The sequence below is a fragment of the Pavona decussata genome, unplaced genomic scaffold (genome assembly GCF_977016875.1).
Source record: "Pavona decussata unplaced genomic scaffold, jaPavDecu1.1 SCAFFOLD_73, whole genome shotgun sequence".
Taxonomy (NCBI): Eukaryota; Metazoa; Cnidaria; class Anthozoa; order Scleractinia; family Agariciidae; genus Pavona; species Pavona decussata.
In genome coordinates, this window is record NW_028145492.1 from 190,658 (window position 1) to 211,470 (window position 20,813).

The 20,813-nt window shown below is 37.4% G+C and overlaps 1 protein-coding gene across 3 annotated transcripts; it reads left to right on the top strand.

The window, feature by feature from the left end:
* The first annotated feature begins 15 nt into the window (after positions 1–15).
* On the top strand, positions 16–19,034 carry LOC146476714 (uncharacterized). Of its 3 annotated transcripts, none has more exons than XM_085114187.1 (5): positions 16–157; positions 8,859–9,919; positions 12,845–12,918; positions 13,852–13,974; positions 14,636–19,034. In XM_085114187.1, the coding sequence occupies exons 2-5, from the start codon at positions 9,042–9,044 to the stop codon at positions 14,746–14,748; spliced, it is 1,188 nt and encodes a 395-aa protein (XP_084970313.1). In that variant the 5' UTR covers positions 16–157; positions 8,859–9,041; the 3' UTR covers positions 14,749–19,034. The 3 variants fall into 3 exon arrangements, with proteins under 3 accessions (XP_084970313.1, XP_084970312.1, XP_084970310.1); XM_085114186.1 differs by lacking the exon at positions 16–157 and adding an exon at positions 8,340–8,504; XM_085114184.1 differs by lacking the exon at positions 16–157 and adding an exon at positions 8,552–8,711.
* The last annotated feature ends 1,779 nt before the right edge of the window (positions 19,035–20,813 follow it).

The following is a 20,813-nucleotide window of genomic DNA, read 5'->3' on the forward strand; positions in this document are numbered from 1 at the left end:
GTCGGTACGTTTCGCGTTCAATAAAGCGAGAGAAAAATATCCGCAGCAATGAATACTGATGCAATAATCAAATGAGGAAAGAGATAAAATTGTGTCCAGGGACGTCTGGGTTATTTTCAAGCAATCAAGGAAATCTCAAGCGTCATCAGAATACGAGGTAAGCTACCGGTATAATGACTTTAAGGGTGCTTCCTGGGTTCGATAGGGTAAAAAAGGGAAAAAACATTTTTTTCGACCAAATAGAATTTGGGGATTTTATCTAACATTTACTGAAAAAAAAATTGAAAAATATTAAAAAGCGCGCGAGATATTTTGGAAAACGTATTTCCATCTAAAAGTAAATAAATAAAAAAGGTGTCATAATCTTCTTAGTGCGAGACGCCCCAGAGGAATCTTCGCGGCAAACGCTTCATTCGGGAGCTCTTATTTCAGAAATAGGCAGGCATATTTCGTTTACATCTCGCCTGCAGAAAATTTCTCACTTCGAATTTTCTATTCTTTGCCGGCGCTTCCCACATGGAAAAGTCATCAAAAAACGAAAAGAGCCTGTGGATGAAATCCCGGAAGATGTCAGGGCCTAAGAAAAAAGGAAAGATAGGTTTCAGCGAAGATCGAAAACGTGATCTTGCAGAGAGCAACAAAGGCTCTTGGTTCGACCAAGAAACTCTAGTCGACGTTGAAGGTTCTGTCGAAGGTGATCACGAAGAACTGGAGCAGCGGCCTTCAATTTAATCCACTGTTATTGGATCAAGTACACAGAGGTCGATTGCCGTGCAAAAGTCCTGCAGCCGTAACTTTGCAAGCGTCCTGTGAAAATATCAAATATCATATTCTACATCCTCTGGGCCGATTTCTTTCTTCTGCAGCGAGATAAAATTGGAATGAAATCAGCAAGAATTAGATCGATGAAATAGAACTCAACAGAAGCGTATCAGCCCACGTGTAATACTGGAGATAGCGCGTTCTGCGTGGCCCTTTCTCTCGCTTTTTGCTCCGCTCCACGCTATCTTGAATATTTCTTACGAAGAAATCACCATCGTACCTAAATAACAGTAAAAATGCGATTTTCTTTCATTATACATTTCCTTTGATACGAAATGTATAATCGCTTTAGCTTGAAGCGTAAATTACATTACACGCAATCAAAACGAACTACCAAACCAATAGATTTCATCTCTGCTATCAGTGCACTCCTCCGAGTAGTGCACAGTTTGGCAAACTCTCCGCTGACGCGCTTCTGGTTTCGTTAGCCTTGGTTTTTCCCCGTTTTCCTGGTTGATTTTTACGTTTTCCTTTCGCCACTTTCCCCATCTCGCTCGATCACAACAGCGGAGTCTAAAACGTGTCTGCAACGCGATACTTTTTCCGCGAAATTCTGTGCTATTGTTGTTGACGCCATGGGGTCCTGTTGCTCGATTGGCTCGCCACCTAATGAGGTGTCATAATCTCCTGTGGAGGCTTGTTTTTCTTGCAAACCTTTATCGAGCGAAAACTCGCACTTGAATTTTGGCAGAGTATGTCGACTTTGAACGAATTAATAGGGTATGTAGTTTTGACGGATTGTCGTGAAATTTGGCCAGAAGATTCGAGGAATAATGACAAACAAAAAGGTGTCAGGGAATTTTGATTTTCAAAATATTTTTCCCGTGGCAACTGTTAACGCAACACGACTCAAATATTTTTTGCTACTCAAACTTTAGACGTGGATATCTAAATAACCAATCAGAATTTCGAAAAAGCCTGACACCTTTTTGTTGATTGATGCCTTGTGAATAACACTGTGCAGCGATTTCGTTCTTCGCGCGGCGTTCGATAACCGATTAATTCAATGGAACGACCATCGGTGGATTCGAGGTTCTACTGGCTCCTGGCACTTAAAAAAGGAAAAGATCGCTCAATTATATTTTTTATAGGAAACTACATTTATTAAGCGTTATAATGATATATAGTTTGTTAGAGGTTTATTAAAACTTGCGCGCGTACGAATTTTTTTCCAAAGGACACCCGCGAACCCAGGAAGTATCCTTAAATGTCAGCCAGACCAGGCTCCAGTTGTTCAAAGGCCGGATAACTTTATCCTGTGGATAAGTCACTATCCGACAGTTTCAATCTGCGCAAATATTTCAGTATTTCCCCTTGAACAAGCGAATATGCACACTCCAACCACAGTTAAGTTTGGAAGTGTACTGATACCTTGGACAACGTTTAACGTAAAGTATATTTTAGACCCTGAATAGTACCTTATCCGGCGGATAAAGTTATCCGGCCTTTGAACAACTGGGGCCAGGCGTGTATAAGCTTCTTAATTTGACTTAGAGCTTAAATTGGTATCAAAAAGCAATTCCCTTTTCTTGTAAGTTTAAGTTTACATGTCTGGAGATTTTTTAGTGGCTGTACGTTGTAATAACTTGGAGACGCTGTCATTTTTCATGGGTTGTTAAGTCGCTGTGAGGGAAGGGGGGGTGGGATGGGTTGGGTTTGTCGTTGGATAGACCATGATGACAGCAATATCTGCCCACAATGGGAACTTGTCACCATTTTAAATAGTGGGCTGTCTGACCATGTCTGACATTTTATGACTATTTTGACCATACAGGGATGCTCTGCAGTGGAGCATTTGGACTAAAAATTCAGCTAGGTTCAAAATTTTTATGTTCTGCCTTAAACCGGCCTCCTCCCCCACCCAGGCAGCATAACACTGATAGGTGCTTGTGGCTTGTGACAATCCACCCTCCCCTCCCCTTTTATTTAAGACCTGTAAAACTGCCCTATATTTACCAAGTATGACAAAATCCTCACTGTAACTGGATCTAACATTATTTCTGGACAAAATGATGACTAATTATTTTACAGATAATATGTTTTAATGTACAGTGTAAGCCTACCTTGAGATGTTGAGAACAGACTTATAATTTAAACTTGCTAATCAAAGATCGGACGTTTGATAACCTTCCCCACCCATGCTTTCTATACAATGGGACCTCTGTAACAAAGTCCTCAGTATAACATTAGCAATATTCTCCAGCCCGGCCTTTTAAATGTTTGGAACAGAACCTTAATATTATAACAAACCCTCACTATAATGAACTAATTTCTGTAGTCCCTTGGTACTTTGTTACATATTTGATGATGTTCCACTATGAAAGAAAGCACCAGTCAGCCTGTTTGTCTATCAAGTATGTACAGGGAAGCTATGTCTTCAGGTATTGCTACCAGTATTGAGCCAACATAAGCATGATGTTGTGATAGATGACTCATTGCTGCTATGCTTCAGTCAATGCGAGGAAACATTTTGGAAAAACAAATTCAATTTGGTTCAGAACTCGTCTTCAAAATTCATTTATATACTTCTTCATGGAAAAAGGAAGAACCACCAAAAAAAATAGTATTGCTCCTGGCTGGGCTTCAAATACACTATTCTTTATGCTTAAACTTTTAAACAGTATACTAAAAACAAAAACAAAGTAATCAAATCAAATTGCGCCCCTTCGCTGCCCAGGAGTGAAGTGATTGTTTACCCTTTGTTGGGATGCAGTAGCTGTGATGTTTGGAGTCTTGCATATAAATTATGTGCAAAATGCAAGTGCTTGCCATCTACTGCAGTAGCTACATGTACATATTTAGATCAAAATACACATTTTAATTAATGAGTACCTCTGGTCTGAATTGAAAACATCAAAAATTATTCCGTTCCACTTGATCTGACACAAAACCACCTTGGATAGCATCCTCCAGAATCTTTTACTCATTCTTAGGGGTGTTTATATGGTACATGTACCTGCGTGACTTTCATTCCGGTACAAGTTCACTCCAGTTTGCTCTTGTAAATGTGTATTCATCCAGCACAAAACCTCATACCAGAGTGAGTCATACCGGTGTGAGATTTTCTTCTGATGTGATGTAAACATGGTACGCTTGTTTGTTCCGGCATGAAATGAATTCCTCTCCCAAGAGTCTGGAACAGGTAGTGCATGCATGTGTTTATTTAAACACACATTGGCTGGCATGAAGTGTCCCTTCGTGTCATTGCAAAATGAAATCTCATCCCTTCATGTAAACTTGGTATGAAATCACAAAGTAATACCAGTATGAAACACACCGTTGCAAGTTTTCACATGTAAACACCCCCTTAAAATCGGTTGAAACTATTTCTTGAAACTTTTTCCCACTGAAAGGTATTTTCCATTAATATATTGAATATGTTGTACTTGAAGTTTTTACAAGGGCACATGCCTTGTTTGCCTCTAATTTGGGCAATGGCCTAAAAAAGCCTAAAAACGTTCTCAGAATAGAAGTCCTACAGACATAGACTCTTTGTAAGGTAGCAATAAAATTTAGTGTTATTAATTAATGCACCTTTCAAATTATTACATGATTCCACCAATCATTTTGTTCTTTGCTGTCAATCAGTACAATCAATCAGTGCAGCAGACCTCTTAGAAAACAACGTTTGCCTTAGCAAGGCCAAAAGTTCACATTTGTATGCTGTGGTTGGTGGATTTCAATCCACTTTGTCAGTTTCTGTACTTTAGCGGTCAGCTGGTTGTCACTGTAATTATGATTGACAGCAGCAGAATACGTAAATTGTTGGTTGGGTTTTGAAGTTCACAGTCTACACATTATTGAAAGGTGCGGTAAAGTTAATGTAACTCAAAGCCATGTATCTACATTGTAGTTTGTTGCACGTCTGTTATTGCATCGTATTATTAGTCTGCCTGATTGGCTCCTATTATAGCTCTGCATTTTTGTATAAGTTTGTATTGCATCACAGTCCAAGAGTCCATGTTTTGTTTGATGTGTTTTTCTCAAACTTGTTAATAATTCATGAAGACAAAACAAAGTAAATCACAACCGTGAAGGAGGTTTGGAAATGTGATCATAATTATAAATCATAAAATTTGCTCAACTTTTGCTTTGATTTTCTCCTTGAAGTTGATTAGAAAACAATTTGGCTGCACTTCATTTTGTCAACCAATGATAGATAGGATTTCACATCTAGCACTGCTTTCCTTCGTATATTCTGGTTGGTTGGTTTCTTTAAAGGCTCCATCCATCATGATCTAAGTGTTTGTAATTTTACTGCATGATTTCTAGTTTTATAATAGTACTAACAATAATTTCCATTGGTTATACTGTCTCGTACTTCCTGTCTGGCTTATATTTATTGGCCTGATTCTAGTTGGTTCAATCACATGGGCAAAATGAATTTACATGTTGCAATTTGTCGGCTGATTTCTTTTCCTGTTGTTGTAGCACGGGTTGAAAATCAGTCTGATTCAAAAAATCTGTAGCAGTGCCACAGATTTTTATTAATCAGGCCAATGTTCATCCGCTCACTCATCATCTTTGTCAAACTGGGCCAAATTGACCCGATTAATCGGTACAGGTCCATTGTGGCAGGCACTGTATTCAAAACTAAAATAGTATAAAAATGTAAATTTAAAAAAAATTCAAACTTTAAAAAACACTGCTGTAAAAATCTTGTTGCTATGGAAACTATGTCATGCAAATAATTAAATGTCATGCCAAATTACTGTAGGATAAATTTTTAGGAAAGTTTACAAAGTTTGGCAGTGTTTCCTTCAAAACTAACAAATGTTATGAAATCAATGCTCAAAGTCAGTACTTTGTACTCCACCTAAAATAGCCACCTACATTTAGCAGCATCTGAATGTAATGATTGTAAACAGCTGCTAAATCGTGAAGAATCAAGGGTTGTTACTTCCTGGACTCACAGTAAATAATTTAATTTAATAATCCCATTTAAGCAATAGCATGAATTAAAGTTGTTTTTGGTTGAAACCTTCTTGCTAAGTGAAAATTTTTACATTGCAGTTGGCCAGTCTTTGGAAGGCTCAGTGAAACTTTGTTTTCTTTACCATGCGCATTTCAAATGGAGTTTTTTTTTTTTTTTTAACTGTAAGTTTCCCTGAAGATGTGCAGGTGCGATTATGTAATGGTTAGCATGTCGGACTTTTCATTGGAAGATCGGAGGGTCTGTGGTTTGAGGCTGTGTTGGTCTCTTCATTGCTGTGTTTTTTCCTCAGTAGACACAAAACTTCGCTTCACATTGTCTCTCTTTACCCAGGTGTACATGTATACATGTACATGGGTAGACTACCCGCAATAGGCTTCCTCTTCCATACCCAGCTATTCTGCTATTATATTCCACTTTTTTTAGTTGCAGTGTATTTAACACAGTAGTGTTAAGTGGGGGCATTGTAAACGAGAGAAAATGACAGATGTAGAACACAAACATTTTGACAAATAATTATTTCCTTTTGTAGGAGGCCAGTCAGCTACTTATTCATTCCAAAGCAAAGTGACAATGCAATATGAATGTCAGCCCTCTTTGATTGAAGCAGCAAATATTGTTGATAGGCATACACCAATTTACATTTTGTGAATTTAACTGCAAGTTTGTATATAAATAATTATTATTAGCTACTCCACTCATATCCCCAACTATGAAATATTATTATTATTATTATTATTATTATTACTTATTTTTTACAGTGGGCAAATTATTGCAAATTTTGGGTAAATAGTAGAGTGCAAATCATTGTTTATGCTGCACGCAAATGAGTTTCAATGTGATCGACTCTTTCAGGACGCTTGTAATGAAAATGTTTTGAAAAGCAGTGGATTTGGAGGAATATATAATATTTGATTATGAAAATTACGGGTAGAATCATATTTACGTTTCGTTGTCCTCATGACACCATCATCAGGTCACCATCATCAGGTCAAAATATAATGTTCAACAGAGCAAGAATATTAATTATGTTCAAGTTCAAGTTCAATACGATTCTACCCGTAATTTTCATAATCAAATCGATCACTTTATCATGCTTGAAAAAAATATTGTGTTATAAATAAATTTTAGTGAAAAGGGGGAAAGTATGGCTACGAATTTTTTATTTTTTTCCCCGTAAGATGCTTAAAAGGCTAGTAAAACAGTGGCCTATTTGTGTGGTAAATTATGGTACAGTATTTAGGAGTGTGAAAATGATCAATTGAGTGAAAAATGGGAGAGCATCATGTAGTTGCCTAAGTCCCACTAATCATTAATTTTCACATTGACATTGACATTTTTATTTGCCCTTTTTTTTTCACAATATATTGACAATTAATCCATAGTTTGATGTATGGCAAGGTGACCTCATTTGCTATGGAGATGGCTTTGTGAAAAGAAAAATGTCAGCCATTATAAGCTATCATTTAGTGGAGCCAATACAACTACAGTTGAGTTATTCTTCAGGCTTAAAAAAAAAACAAACTCCTGGCCTGTAAAATATCCAGTGCTCTATTAGAAACAAGGTGACTCTGAAAAACAGTTTGTTATGAAACTTGGCACCATTATTAAATCCAGACCCTGGTGTGCTAATTACACGCTAGTCTATACAGCACTAGTTGTTGACGTACCTAGCTTCTGTTGTCGTCTTCGTTAAGGTCCAAAATTATTTCCTAATTTCTTTGTTTAGTCGGTGCAATATAGTCAACTTCTTGTTGTACATATAACTTTCTCCTTGTTTGGGAAAATATTTTTAACCATGGTAATGTTAACTATGAAGGGGTCAGAACATCCTATTGTAAAACAAGGATTGTCGTTAGAAATATTGGTTGAATTTCTCTGCAGGAAAATGACATTTTTGGATCGAGACAAATATTTTCAAGTAGAAATTTCTAGCTTTTCTTGAATTGATTCTCGTTTTATTTTTGTCACCCAGCTACATGTATATATTTAATGTTTATTTAAGAAACCATTATTCTTATTCGAAAAAGATTGCATAAATTTACGAGTAAAATTTTTTTCTTCCCAAACTAACAATCTGATTTGGGAATGTAAGAAATGACAATCACAAAGGCTTGAGAACTTGAGTATTAGAAATTTAATTCCTCGCATATCTTTTATTAACTACTTCCTTCTCGAAATCCGAACTTATATCAATCAAAATCATGTATATTGAATCGAAATTTCGTGTTCTATTTAAAACGTCTGAGTTCCTCTTTTTCTGTGAATTTTCAGGGGATCGCACGTGGTAGGTTTCGTAATAATTGCATCCAGACTATTCCCTCAGTTAGTACTGGCAAGCGTTCTCGATCTCATGCCTTTTTCTCGCTATCAACGGAAGTCGTAGGTTTGTTTACATTCACGAACGTGACCTGAGTATCGTTCAATTTCGCTGAGTGATGATGACGTCATTGTTGCATTCTAAAAGCGGCGCTTATTAGTCGAATAAGGCCCTGTGGGATAGCAACTACATTTGATCCGTGACGTAAAGACAAACCAGAAACGCTCAGGATACACCAGTTTTGCCACCTTTTTCCTCCTGTTTCCGGTTGTTTTTGTAAAATTAAACGCTTGGACGAAAGCAGTAAGGCAGCAGCTGTAAGTTTGAGAGGAAGCAGCCTTTACCAAGAAAAGGTCTTGTTCCTTTTTCGAGTGTTTTGGCGCTGTAACCGTGACAATCGCCTGTAGTGGGAGGGGTCTTATGGCCAAGGTGAGCGTTCTGATTGGCTCACAAATTCTTGTTTGACAAGACAGGTCTCGTGATGCTGATTTCACCCGTGGCCGGAATGAAAACAATAACAAAGAAGAAAATTTGCTTCGAGCAAGGAGTAGAATCTTGCTGTTTTGCCCTTGAAAGGGAGCTTAACAACTTATAGAGCCATAGGAGTACATGCAGCAAGGAGTAGAATATACTCCAGTAAGTTTCTTTGACGAGAGAAAACTATTTTTGCCGAACAACTACGAATCTCCGCGCGCTAGCTAAACATCTTCCATCGATCGAGAATTTATTTGCCAAGTTACATAATATAAGGCTAAGGATTTCTTTCTCGTCTTTATTTTTCAGCTTCCACTGGACGTGGAGAGTTCGTTTGAGGAAAGCTTTGGTGGTCTGTTTTCTCCGTACGAGGAAGATGATTTCAAAGGTGGCAGAAGTGCCTTCTTGGGTGAGAATGGAGAAAACAATGGCTGGGACAATTTCCAAACACTGCCAAGCTCGCCCTTTGGCGGGTTGGGGGGAGATTTCGATATGGAGCTGGAATTTTTCAGAAGTGACAGAGTAAATGAAGAATGTAAAGTGGCTGGGCCTACTTTAGCTGAACTAAATGATCACCGTTCGTTGTCGCCACTGATAAATCCTGAAATGGAGCGACTCCATCGCATAGCCACTCGAACGGAAGGAGAATATTCCTCTTCCTGGGATTGCACAACGGCTCGCAAGCCGCAGCCTTTCATCGCATTGGAGCTCACATCAGAAAAGGTTGAAAGGCCGCGAATTATTGAAGTGAAAAAAGAAGCAGTGGCTTCAAATTCCGAGCATAGTGAGAGATTTGAACATCCTAAAGAAACCGAGAAGAAACTTCCGTGCAAACCAACATGGACTATGACCAAAGGCACTTCTCCTTGGCAGAACGAGTCCGAAAAATCCACTTCCACGGAAAGAATGATGATATTGCCGGAAAGAAAATTAGATTTGGGCAGCGGCGGAGTTTGTCTCAACCAACTACCGAAGTTAATTTCTGCGGAAAGGAAAAGTCGAGTGTACAGTCCCGAAGACACGAACCAGCGCCAAGAAGCTACATTGAAGGTGGAGGAAGACGTTGAAACCGAATCGACGGTGGCTGAACCGAATAGTCCAGCCGTGGAGGACGAATCGGCGGATGAAGAGATGGACAGTGATGAAGATTTTGATGTGGACAGCCATATGCACGGGGTTGGCTTGGCCAGAAATCGGAAGGGTCGAAGGGGAGATCATGATGACCTCTCTCCAAATCCAAAAAAACTTCTGGAAATAAGCCGAGAGCTCGATCGACTTAATAAAGTTATCAGCGATTTAAAACCGATTCACCAGTTACCGCAAAACGCCCGGAACAAGTCGAGAAAGGAAAAAAACAAGCTTGCCTCAAGGTAAATTGTTTGTTGATGTTTAAGCCCGAAAGTAATTAATGTACTGATAAGCAAAAACGGAAGCTCACAAAGCTCTACTATTAAGCGTACATGTAGGTAAGTTATTAAACCAAAAATGCAAATTTCATAGTTTTATTTGTCCCTAGAAGTTAATATTCATCATCGATTACTCTAAGCCCCAAATTTACTTTTACACTTTGAAGGTTTAATCTTACATGAAATTGTGTATCCTCTTACCCTGAAAACACGACTAGATGATTGGGTCGTTTTGTTGCTAAAGCATCTTCTTAGTCAAAAGCAATCTCTGTTTTTGACTGAAAAATAAAAAGTTTTTTTTGTTTAGATTTTGAATGAGACTTGTATCTATTAAAATTACCAACGATTCTTGATTCATCTGTTTGTTTTCTTTTTCCCGGGAAAGAAATTTAATATAAGCTTATGTAAATAACTTCGTGTTGAAATCTCTGTCTGGTAAATTATGATACCTGGCAAAATTTGTTCTTGATTCCTTGGTTTGAGATGCGTTTGATAATTTTGTGTTGGTGGATATTAAGCCTGTGTTTCATTTAAAGAATAAACAACTGCCTGTATCGATCCAGGCATAAGCTACCGTGGGAAGTTTTTGCTGAAATTATATGCTGCTGCATTCATATTGTTCCAAACTAGGCATGCATTAAATTAGCCTAAAATTCAGCCTGTTTCATGCCCCAGTGGTTTTGAAAAATAACAGGCCTACAGGGCACCAAAAGATCAGTACTTGCTGCATGAATTCCAAGTGCATTTTGAGAAGAAAGTAACAAAATTTAGCAGTAAGGGAAGGTGTACACTGTACTAGACACTTCAAGTTTAGGAATGATTGTGTGGGCTCTAAGAATGGTGATCATATCTTGCCAAACACGTAGCTTTTTTGGCCATCAAAAATGGAACTAACCTTTCTAAAAGTCTGTTCCTAGTGCTAACTATATGTATCAGAAAGTGTACTTCAATAAGAATGTTAAGTCATCAGTATTGGATGATGAATTTTGACAAAAAGTAAAACTTTCAGAGGATTTCTTAGCACATCATATTTCTCTCTATGTTAAAAAAAAAAAAAACTCTGAACCAATACACGCTGTTTAGAATGTCATTTTTTGTCCAAAGATTTATTTGCCTGAAAAAAAGTTTGGAGGTTAGATGTTGTAACAAGTCACCCGCTCTTTGTGTTAAGAATTCACCCCAGGTCCCCCATGTGATGGATTTTGTAAATGGAATTAAGATACAGCTTTAAATGTTAAAAAAAAAAAAGAAAATAATTAATGCTCAAAACCTCAGATGTACTGTACAATGTATAATGCACCAATGGTCAGAACATCAAATGTGCCTTCCATTAAGAGTTTCATTCAAATTGTAGGAACTGGACTCAGTCTTCAAATGTACATGTACAGACATATTATTGTGATAAACAAGGCCGTCACTTATTTTTCAGCTACAGCTGGTCGAAGTTGTTGCTTTTTTTCCTCTGTCTTGAATAGGTGGGGTTTCCTCTCACAATAGCTTGCGATCTCCCCAGCCCTGCTTTTGATTACACCTGTAGGTATAAATTACATATTATTTAAGTTTCATCAATGAAAAGAAAAATTTGGAAAAGCTACTTTGTGTTTTCTTCAAAATGAGCTGCTCCGCCCACCCTCTCCATCAAGCTTCTCTTTACAATGTCTTCTTGGAACAGAGAACAAACTGGTTACATTGGGTCACATTGTGGTTTATGCAAGTAGGTGACCCTCTATAACTGTTTTGAAATGCAGATGGTAGCAAGGGCTTGGATTCTTTCCCTGCTGGTGTGAACTTATCCAGCCGATTAGACAGTGAAAACAGATATCCAGTGCACAGAATTAGGGAATTTAACTTTAATTCCATTTTTTGTGTAAGATAAAATGTTGTTTTGTACTACAGCTGTAGAGCTGTCTAAACAGGGCTTCTGATAATTCGCGGGGAAAAAAGTCAAATTCCGCGGGATTTTTAGAGACAAATTCGCGGAGAAAACGGCCGATTTCGCGGGAATTTCGCGGGAATTTTCGGGGCAAATTTTCGCCGAAAAACAAAGAAGAAAGCCAAGAAGAAAGATTCCAGAAAAAAAAGATATATTGGAAGGATGTCAAATTCAGGGTAAGAAAGAAAACACAAATGTTTATCCAGCACACTTCTCAAGGCAATTGTGCTTGTTTCGAGCTACAAGAAAAACATAAGCTTTACCGAAACGCCCGGCCGGTTAACCTCCTTTTCAGCTGCAATTTAGAGCCGAAAACAGCAACGCAATAAATTTCTTTTCTCTCCTTGGTCTCTTGTGTTGCTTTGCAGTTTACAAGGCAAGATTGTTCGTGATCGAAGGTTCAAATCCATTTGTGAAGTCAAAACATTGTTGTGTCTCGCGCGTGCCCTGCACGTACGATTAAACATGTGCCTGCATTACTACAGACAGCAGTTTCCTTTCCCACTCCGTATAGTGTCACCGAAAAGTCTTCTCATTTCTTGTGCCCAGTTTTTCGCAACATTAATCTAAGAACGCCTGGTAGTTATAGTACGTTATGTTTACTCGAGGCAGTGACGAAATTTCAAGATAAATTTGCATTTATGGAAAGTAAACAGCCCCAGTAGCCAAGATAAGTTTCAAATATGTTGTACTGACATGTATTCGGTAGGATTTTTAACCAATTTCGCGGTATTACGCGTTTTTTTGTGAATTTCGCGGGATTCCGCGGATATACCTCAATTTCGCGGCTCCGCGACCGCGCGAAATATCAGAAGCCCTGTCTAAATGGCTCCAGTTACATGTAGATATATACATTGGCCATGCTGCCATTGCTGTTTTTAAGTGTGGCTTGTGATTGGAGATCAATTTTACATTGTACAGTGTAACGTGAACAGTTCTCTCACTGTTAATTACAGGGCTTGTAGATTAAAGAAAAAAGCTCAGCATGAAGCAAACAAGGTCAAGCTGCAGGGACTGGAGATGGAGCAAAGTGAGTTATTTTGCCCTGAATAAAGGTTTTTTTGTGACTGTGTAAACATTAAAAATTTGCAGGTAAAAATATAAACAAAATTTAATGAGACCACCCTTTTGGCTTCCCTAGAGGCATGTCGTTTTAAAAGTACACTTAAATTGTACGTGTTACTCTGGTGTCCACCACACACAACGCATTAAAGAAATTCCTGAACAGCTGGAGTTGGGAAAGGTCTGAAGATACAGGGTTAATTTAGAAAGGGAGTGACATAAAAGGAAGGAAACAGTCAAGTTGATCCGCAAATGTGCAGTAGTCTAATTTGTCAGCTATATGTTTAAAAGACTGCAAAATGGAGACAATTCGGTTATAGGGAAAAATGATTACATAGGGCTGATTCACCCAAATTTATCCTAAGCAAGTTTATCTCAGGTTTCTTCCCAAAATGAAACTGTCACGGACCCTTCACGGTCTGAACTACATGTAGTAATCAGGAGGTCATCATTCAACTCTTGATGTGAGAACTCCGATTTCTTTTTTCCAAGTATGTCTGTGACGCTGACTGCATAATACATCACTCAATTTTTGGCTTCATGTAAAATTTATTTGCAGCACATCAATTCCAGAATTCTGTTGACAATGCAATCACTGACAGCGTCCATTTGTCAAACACTGGGCATTTGAATTGTCCCTTTCTCTTGCTTTGGGATTTTATAATCCTTGGGAAAAAGGGTGTTCTTTGACCTTTGGGCAACTATTAGCTATTAAAAAATGGTCACCCAACTAGTTTAGCTTCGGTATTATTTTGGATGTCCAGTTACTGTGCGCATTTATAAGTTTTATATGACTGTATTTATTCATAAGTTACAGTACAAGTAAATGTTGTTGTTGTTGTTGTTCAACCACATGGTGTTACAGAACTAAATATACATGTATGTTGCAATTCTCTTATAGTGCATCTTACAGAAGTCATTGATAAAGTGAAAAAGGAGATATTATTAAAAGGCAGTTCTCAACCAGTCACACCAAAAGCAAGTTTAAGTGTTCAAGTTGAAACCCTCATCAAGACTACATTTGGTAAGTGCTGCTTATTTCACCAGCCTTGTGCATTACAGTACACTTTCTGGATATCATTCCCTTAATTAATAGCAGATATAGTAGAACTCTGCTAACTCATTTTCACTCCCCGGGGAACCAAAACAATTACTAGTATGAGTCAGTGGTGGTTTTGAGTTAGTGAGGTTGGTCTTGAGTTAATAGGCTGTAATTAGCAAAATATTGTGGTTTTTGTCATTTTTTCACAATCACGCATTACTTTGGTGCAATAAGTTTGCTATTTTAAGAACCTTTTCATGAGAACATTTAGTTTGGGAATTTTAGCCAAATTTTTTAGAACATATTAAGAACAAAACAAAGGCTGAGATCAGTGTTTCCAAACATTACATGTACATACATTAACAATAAAGATTAAAGATTTTGACAAGTCAGTGAGCTACAGTACATTCTCACATTTTGAGGTTTATTGGCCAATGTTTTTTATTCTCATCACCTCTATGTTTCTTTAAGTAGTGATATTACATGAATAGGGAGAAATTATCTGGTGGTTATTACTAGAGCTAAAAGGTGAAGTTTTCACTCATTTCCACACACCATGCATTCTACGTTCCTGTAACTGTTCATGCTACTGTCACCGCTGGTGGTTAAAACATAATAGTTTTGTTTTGCTTTTAAATTGCAGGAAACCAGCTTGTCGCTGGCCACACTTCAGATTTTGTCCACTCTGTTTTGAAAGCCACTGCCAGGGCAAATCCATCTGTTGGTGATCTTGATGAGTTAAGTTTGAGCTTCTAAGCTTTCCCGATGTACTGTTTGTGGGTCAGATATTAATTTTGGTTTTGGAATGTTTATTGTGTTGTAACCAGTCAGCCTCCGATGAAGACGCAAGTATTTGCAGTACTTAGGTGATTGATCCGCAACACTACACAATGAGCAGTTCAGAAGAATGTTTTGATGTTCATGGTTTTGTGGGTTGCTATGACTTGTAGTATTTTTCCAACTCTGTGTGATAATGGAGTGTTTAAAGGAAGCTTCAAGGAATGCACAGTTCCTATTTGAGGCAGTTTACAGCTTACAGTGTATAAGTGAAAAATGTACATTGTAGCGACTGGGTGAGGGCTGTCATTTAGTTTTGAAAATTGGTGGGAAGTGATAGCTGTAGCTGTGGATTCTTTTCCCTTAGTGGTTTCAATGCTTTGTTTTTCTGTTGAAGTAGCCAGGGGTCCCACTCTTAATAGCAAGGGGAAATCCCCCACCCGTGGCCCTTATTGACAGCCCTGCTGGGTACTTTCATTTAGTCAGGTAGAAGCATGTTTTCACATGCCTTTCACAAGACCAAATCACCTTTGGCTTAATTTTTTTCTTAACTGGTTTAATAATTGCTTAAAATCATTTGAACCAATGTTTGTAATTTGTATTAAGTTAAAATTGGTTACAAATTAAAATGGCACTTTATGCCATTCAGTATTTTTGTAAGGCTTACGCATTGGAGGGGTACTTGACTTGCTAATGAATTAATGACCTGTTAAAATTGTAGCAGAATGTGTTTTTGGTGTGCGTCAGTAGCACAAGGTTTTTGTTGTTTTTTGTATAAAAGCAGTTTTCCCATTTTAAGAACCATGTTGCATAGAGTATTGATAAGGTTGTGAAGTGTGAAGTGTGACTGGGATGTTTAAAGGAAAGTTGCATGGCAATGAGATGACAGTATTGACCTGTTTAATTAGGAAATGTTGGATGAGGCATTTTCACACTGTGATTGTGAGAATTTAGTTGGAAGTTGCTCAGTTGTGGGAGCAGAATCGTTGTGTAACATACATGTATCATGGAAGGTATATTATAGAGTGACAGTTTTAAGTGTGTTCATGTATACTGTATATGCAGGCAAAACATACAGTAGATCAATGTATTACATATCATGTTAAGTTGCTTGTTAGATGATATTCATCATAAATGAAATTTGGGACATTTAACATTATAAATTACCTTTTTCAACATAACTTCAGTCAGTGCAAAATATGTGAGAAATGTAGGGTATTGTTAGTTTTTGTAGAACTGCAAAGCCAATACGCCTACCATTCAATGCGCTCTTGATTGGTAAAGCAATACAGGAAATTTGTTTTCAAAGATCACAGGGCATTAATTTTTTGTTTGCTGTTAGGCAATTTTTGATGACATATGTGGCACTGTGCGTTTTCTTTGAAAACAATTTTTTATTTCAACAATTTATTATGATAAATTGTGTACATGCACACTGTAGTCAATCTTATTTTGCATACACTAACACAGCAAGTCATGATCAAGGATTATTAGCACAAAGTTAAAATAATTTAGTTTGTTTTGCTGCATGGTGTATTAGGAGCCACAGCCTGCTCGAGGTGTTCAGCTAGTGGGGAACGCAATTTCTTTTCATTTTATGGCACCTCTCTCCACTGAATGCCTGGGACAGGCTAATTAGAAGTTGGCTTAAGTCAACAATACAATTAGGTGCAGTTGTTTTGTTTTGTTTTTCTTTTTTTTTTTTTTTTTTTTTTGCCATCCAATAAAATGTTTCATTTGCTATTTTCTTTGGTGCCCGCTAAAAAAAAAAATTATAAATTTTTTAGTTCCTTGCCTTCTTTTTTTTTTCTTTATTTGTGTTTGTTTTGGCTGTTTTCAAGTTTATTATGCTCTGTACACTTCACACTATATTGGATCTGGCATTGAAACATTTGCTTGGAATGCCTTTTGTTTGTTTAAGAAATCACTCTTATAGTGAATGCGATAAGAAAATGCAGTATATAAATACCATTACCATTACTTTATTTTTATAATAATGCAGTAAAAAGAAGTGTGTCTGATTGGTAAAATCATTCTGTTTAGTGGATGGTTGGATTGTGTAAGGTTTAGAAGTAGGATGGATGGTTTTGAGCCAGTAGCCTATCTAAGATAAACAAGGGCAGATAAAAATTACTAAGGATTTAATCTTAGAACTGCTCCTCTTGCCTCTTTAACCAGTATCTGTAGTACAAAAGATTAGATTTTATATCCTTTCCTTCATATTCCATCTTCCTGGTTTACCCTTAAAACCCTAGTGTCAACAAGCATATTCTCCTAGCTCTATGTAACATGTATTTCTTTTGGAGCTAGTTGGGAGATTTTGTGAAAACATCAAGACATTTTAAGATCTGCAAAAGGCAGGCAAGGGGTTAGTGTAACTCGGCAGGATAGTAACATCTGGAACTTGGATATGTTTGTTTTTAGAAACATTTGGTCGGGATATTTAAAGCAGCCAGGTCGTGGCTGGGGTTATGTTCAGAGATGGTGATTTGCCTGGCGTCCAGTCGTTAATGAAACCCCTGCATTTTACCTTAAAATAGTCAGTGGTGTGGCAGTTCCTGAAGCTTTCAATTGTTTTAGTTGGGTAGTAGCTGCTATTGTTTTTAGGGTAGGGTTTTCTAGAAGGGTTGCAAGCCAATCAGCTTCTACCTCAACCAAAGTAATGATTGTCACCTCCATTCTTGTGACATTTTGTGTCTGGTCAAGGTGTGTTATTTTAAGTAGAATTTAGATGCTGACCACTATTGGGGACTAATGGCTTAACATACACATTTTGTATTTGCAGTATTACATTACATTGTTTGGGTGGTCAGTTTTATGGTGTACAGGGATTGGAGTCATTCCAAAAATAGTTTCACATGTATTTAAACACAGCATTTCGTGATTACAGTGAAAAATAGCCCGGGGGTCAATTTTGTTTGGTAAATAGTCCAAAATGTTAACATACACGTAAACTGTTTTGTAATTCTGTGACGTTCAGGTAAAGACATACACTTTTCACCTTATTTACATTTTCATTCCTTCAACTTGTGTTAAAAATTATTTTGTTTGTTTGTGCTTCTTATAGGAGCTGCAGAGGTTGATAATTCTTATAAAATAAGGGCCAATAGTTAATTGAGGGTTGTTCGATGTTGTTGTCGGAAAGGGCAAGTAAATGGAACCTTCTGTAAGAGAAGGAGAACTATCTTTTTCACCTAAATTAATGCTGGAATATCCTAAAACAATTACTCACTTGTTAAAATTTTTCAGTCACTGGTTTGTCATTCAAACTTTATAAATTATACCTAAAACATTGAGACTAAGTAAAGGACAAGCATGTTAGCTTTTGTTTTGGGGGTAAGCGTTAGCTTGCTCTTGATGATTTTCACAGTTGTGGCAGTTGCACGGCCAGTTGGTCTGTTCAGCTGGACATAATATTGTTGTTAAGTATCAGTGGTGGTGTTTTAGACGAAACACCCTTGCGTTCGTCGTGTTTATTTTCTGTCCTAACAAACCAATCTTTTGTTTCCAGCAGATAAGCTGCGTATTTTCCGCCGGATCAGGTTTTACCTGTTTAATTAAGTCTGACACTTTTAGAAAACCTTGATCCATCATAATGATGCTTGTTCTAAATTTTGATAGTTCTTTCCAACAGGTCTCGAACAGATTGTTATTGAAAGTTGTTGTTTAGGTTCTGCGGGCAGACCTACTGTTACAATCCAATTTCCAGGAATGCACTGTTGTTTACGTAGACTAAGACAAATTGGGCTCTTTCCAGTGTTGTTCAAATGTTTTCTGCGATAAATTAAAGTTAGTTGGATTGTCTTACAGAGTCTAGTAGACATCAATGCATTCCCAGGAGTTTAGAGTAACGTCGTTTCGTTAATGTTTTACACAATCTTGAGGTTTCAGAATTAATAAATGTTATCAGCGAAGGCTTTATTTAGATTTCCAAAATATTCTATTTGTAACATAAGAGGAGCAGTTATCGTTTAATATTACATTTGTAACATAAATTTTGTGTAAATAGACTATTTTATTATTATTTGTATATTGTACATATGCAAGGAGGGTTCATGGTACAGCTTTTTTTAACTTGTAAGATAGGATGTCTTGAATGTCTAACAAGGTTTCAGCAGATTGTATTTTCATATCATCGTGTTTTGATGTTGGGCAGTTAATTTATCTAGTCGAGGATGGACTTTGCAGTTTACTGTATCACAAAATAATCTATTAAATTATTTGATTTTTCAACTGAATAAAAGTACAGTGTAGAGGTAGACTAATCGTTGTTGCTGTTTGATTGGCGTCATGTATTTAACTCCGTCTATCCTTTCTTGTTAAGCCTTATCCAACTTAGGCAAAAATATTTAGGTCATTTGTTTTTACTGTTTCAAGACGGGTAGGCTTGATTTTCGCCCCTCCCTCGGGTCCGGTTTTACTCCCCGATTGTTCCCGAGAAGAGACTCTTCGGAAGTGAGCGTAGGCTCATTTCCCGAACAGCGGCAGCAGACGGAGCACTCTTCAGCAGAGCAGTTTTCAATGAGTGTAAAACCAAAACGAGAGTAATTGATTACTCTGGTCAATCACAGCAGACGCAAAAAGTCAATGTACTGATCATCTCGTCGGCAGTTTCAAATTTTAACTATGTGTTGAATCCTGCGTTATATTATAACATGATGGGGATCAGTAAATATCTTTCCAAGACCAGCCGACAGACAGACAGACTATGGGCGGCACACAACTAAACGCTTTAAGCATCAACAACATGGCAATATAACGCTACCCTGGGAAAATAAGGGACAAGTCGAACTTGTCTGTTCAAACCTAATATACAGGAAAGCATCGATATGGATGTTACAGGGACACCAACGGTTTATGTTGGGATGACCATAGTCGCCTCAGAAATTAGAAACCGAAAATGTCAGGTCAAAATATCGTAACACTCGAATACTGATATTACTGTCCTGTCCTGTATATTGTTTTCGCACCTGCCCAAGTGTTGAGCGGATCTGTATATAAATAAAATAGTTAAAAACAAATAAATAAATTCCTTTCGTTTTCGAAGGTGCAAACGTGTTTAAAAAAATGCAAAAAAGGGGTCAGTTAGCATGTTTCTTAAAACCTTTTGCAACCTCGGTACATTCTCAGTTGAAATATCCGAAGAGATCAATCTGTATTAACTTAAACAAAGATAGAGCCTGGGAACGAAGATGACAACAAGACGAAAAGTATTTCGCTCAGCTAGTTTGCTTAGCAGGTGTTTTCGTTGGTGGCCCCTGTTAAATCTGTTTATGCTTTCTTTTCTCCTCTTGAAATAGAACTATTTCTCGGAATATGAAAACTAAAAATTCGGTGAGAAATTTCATTGTAACCTAATTAATTCTAATCTACATACTTGAAAAACGCAGGGAAGTATTACTGGTAGATTTTTCTGTTTTTCTCTAGCACTGAGCATTTCTACTCTTTCTATTTTAGAATGTGTATTGTGAAGTATTGGGATGAAAATTAGGCTAAACTGATACCAACACCACCATCACTCCCAGAAAGCCGAAGGTTAAATTAATTCCAACACTTTGAAATTCAAAGTGGCAAAAGCCGAATGAAAATTAGAGTTTACAGTATTAGGATTAAAACTAGGCTAAACGCCATTAGCTGTAAAGTGAAAAAGGCTTAACCTTACTATTTTCCTCTTGATTGTCAAATAGTTAGGGCTACACTTTACAACTATGTTGGAAGTGGGCATCAAAGATAATGGCTTAAAGTTGGGCTATTTCCGGTTTGTCGTTATATGCCGATAAGAGCCGCAACTTTAGATTACTGACGTGTGCAACAATAATTTTCCTGTGGGCCATAAGTTTTGGTAAAGAAAGTTCAAGAGTGGAGCTAACAAAGAATGACTCTTGTATTGACTGAATAATTTTGTAGCATTCTAATCAGAGAAATGAAAAGTGATCAAAATTAAGCTTAAAATCAGCCTCAGGGGACCCACAAGGCAGCCCAAATAAGGTCAATGAAGCTTAAACTTTGGTATATTACACAAGTCCTCACAGTAAATGCGTGCA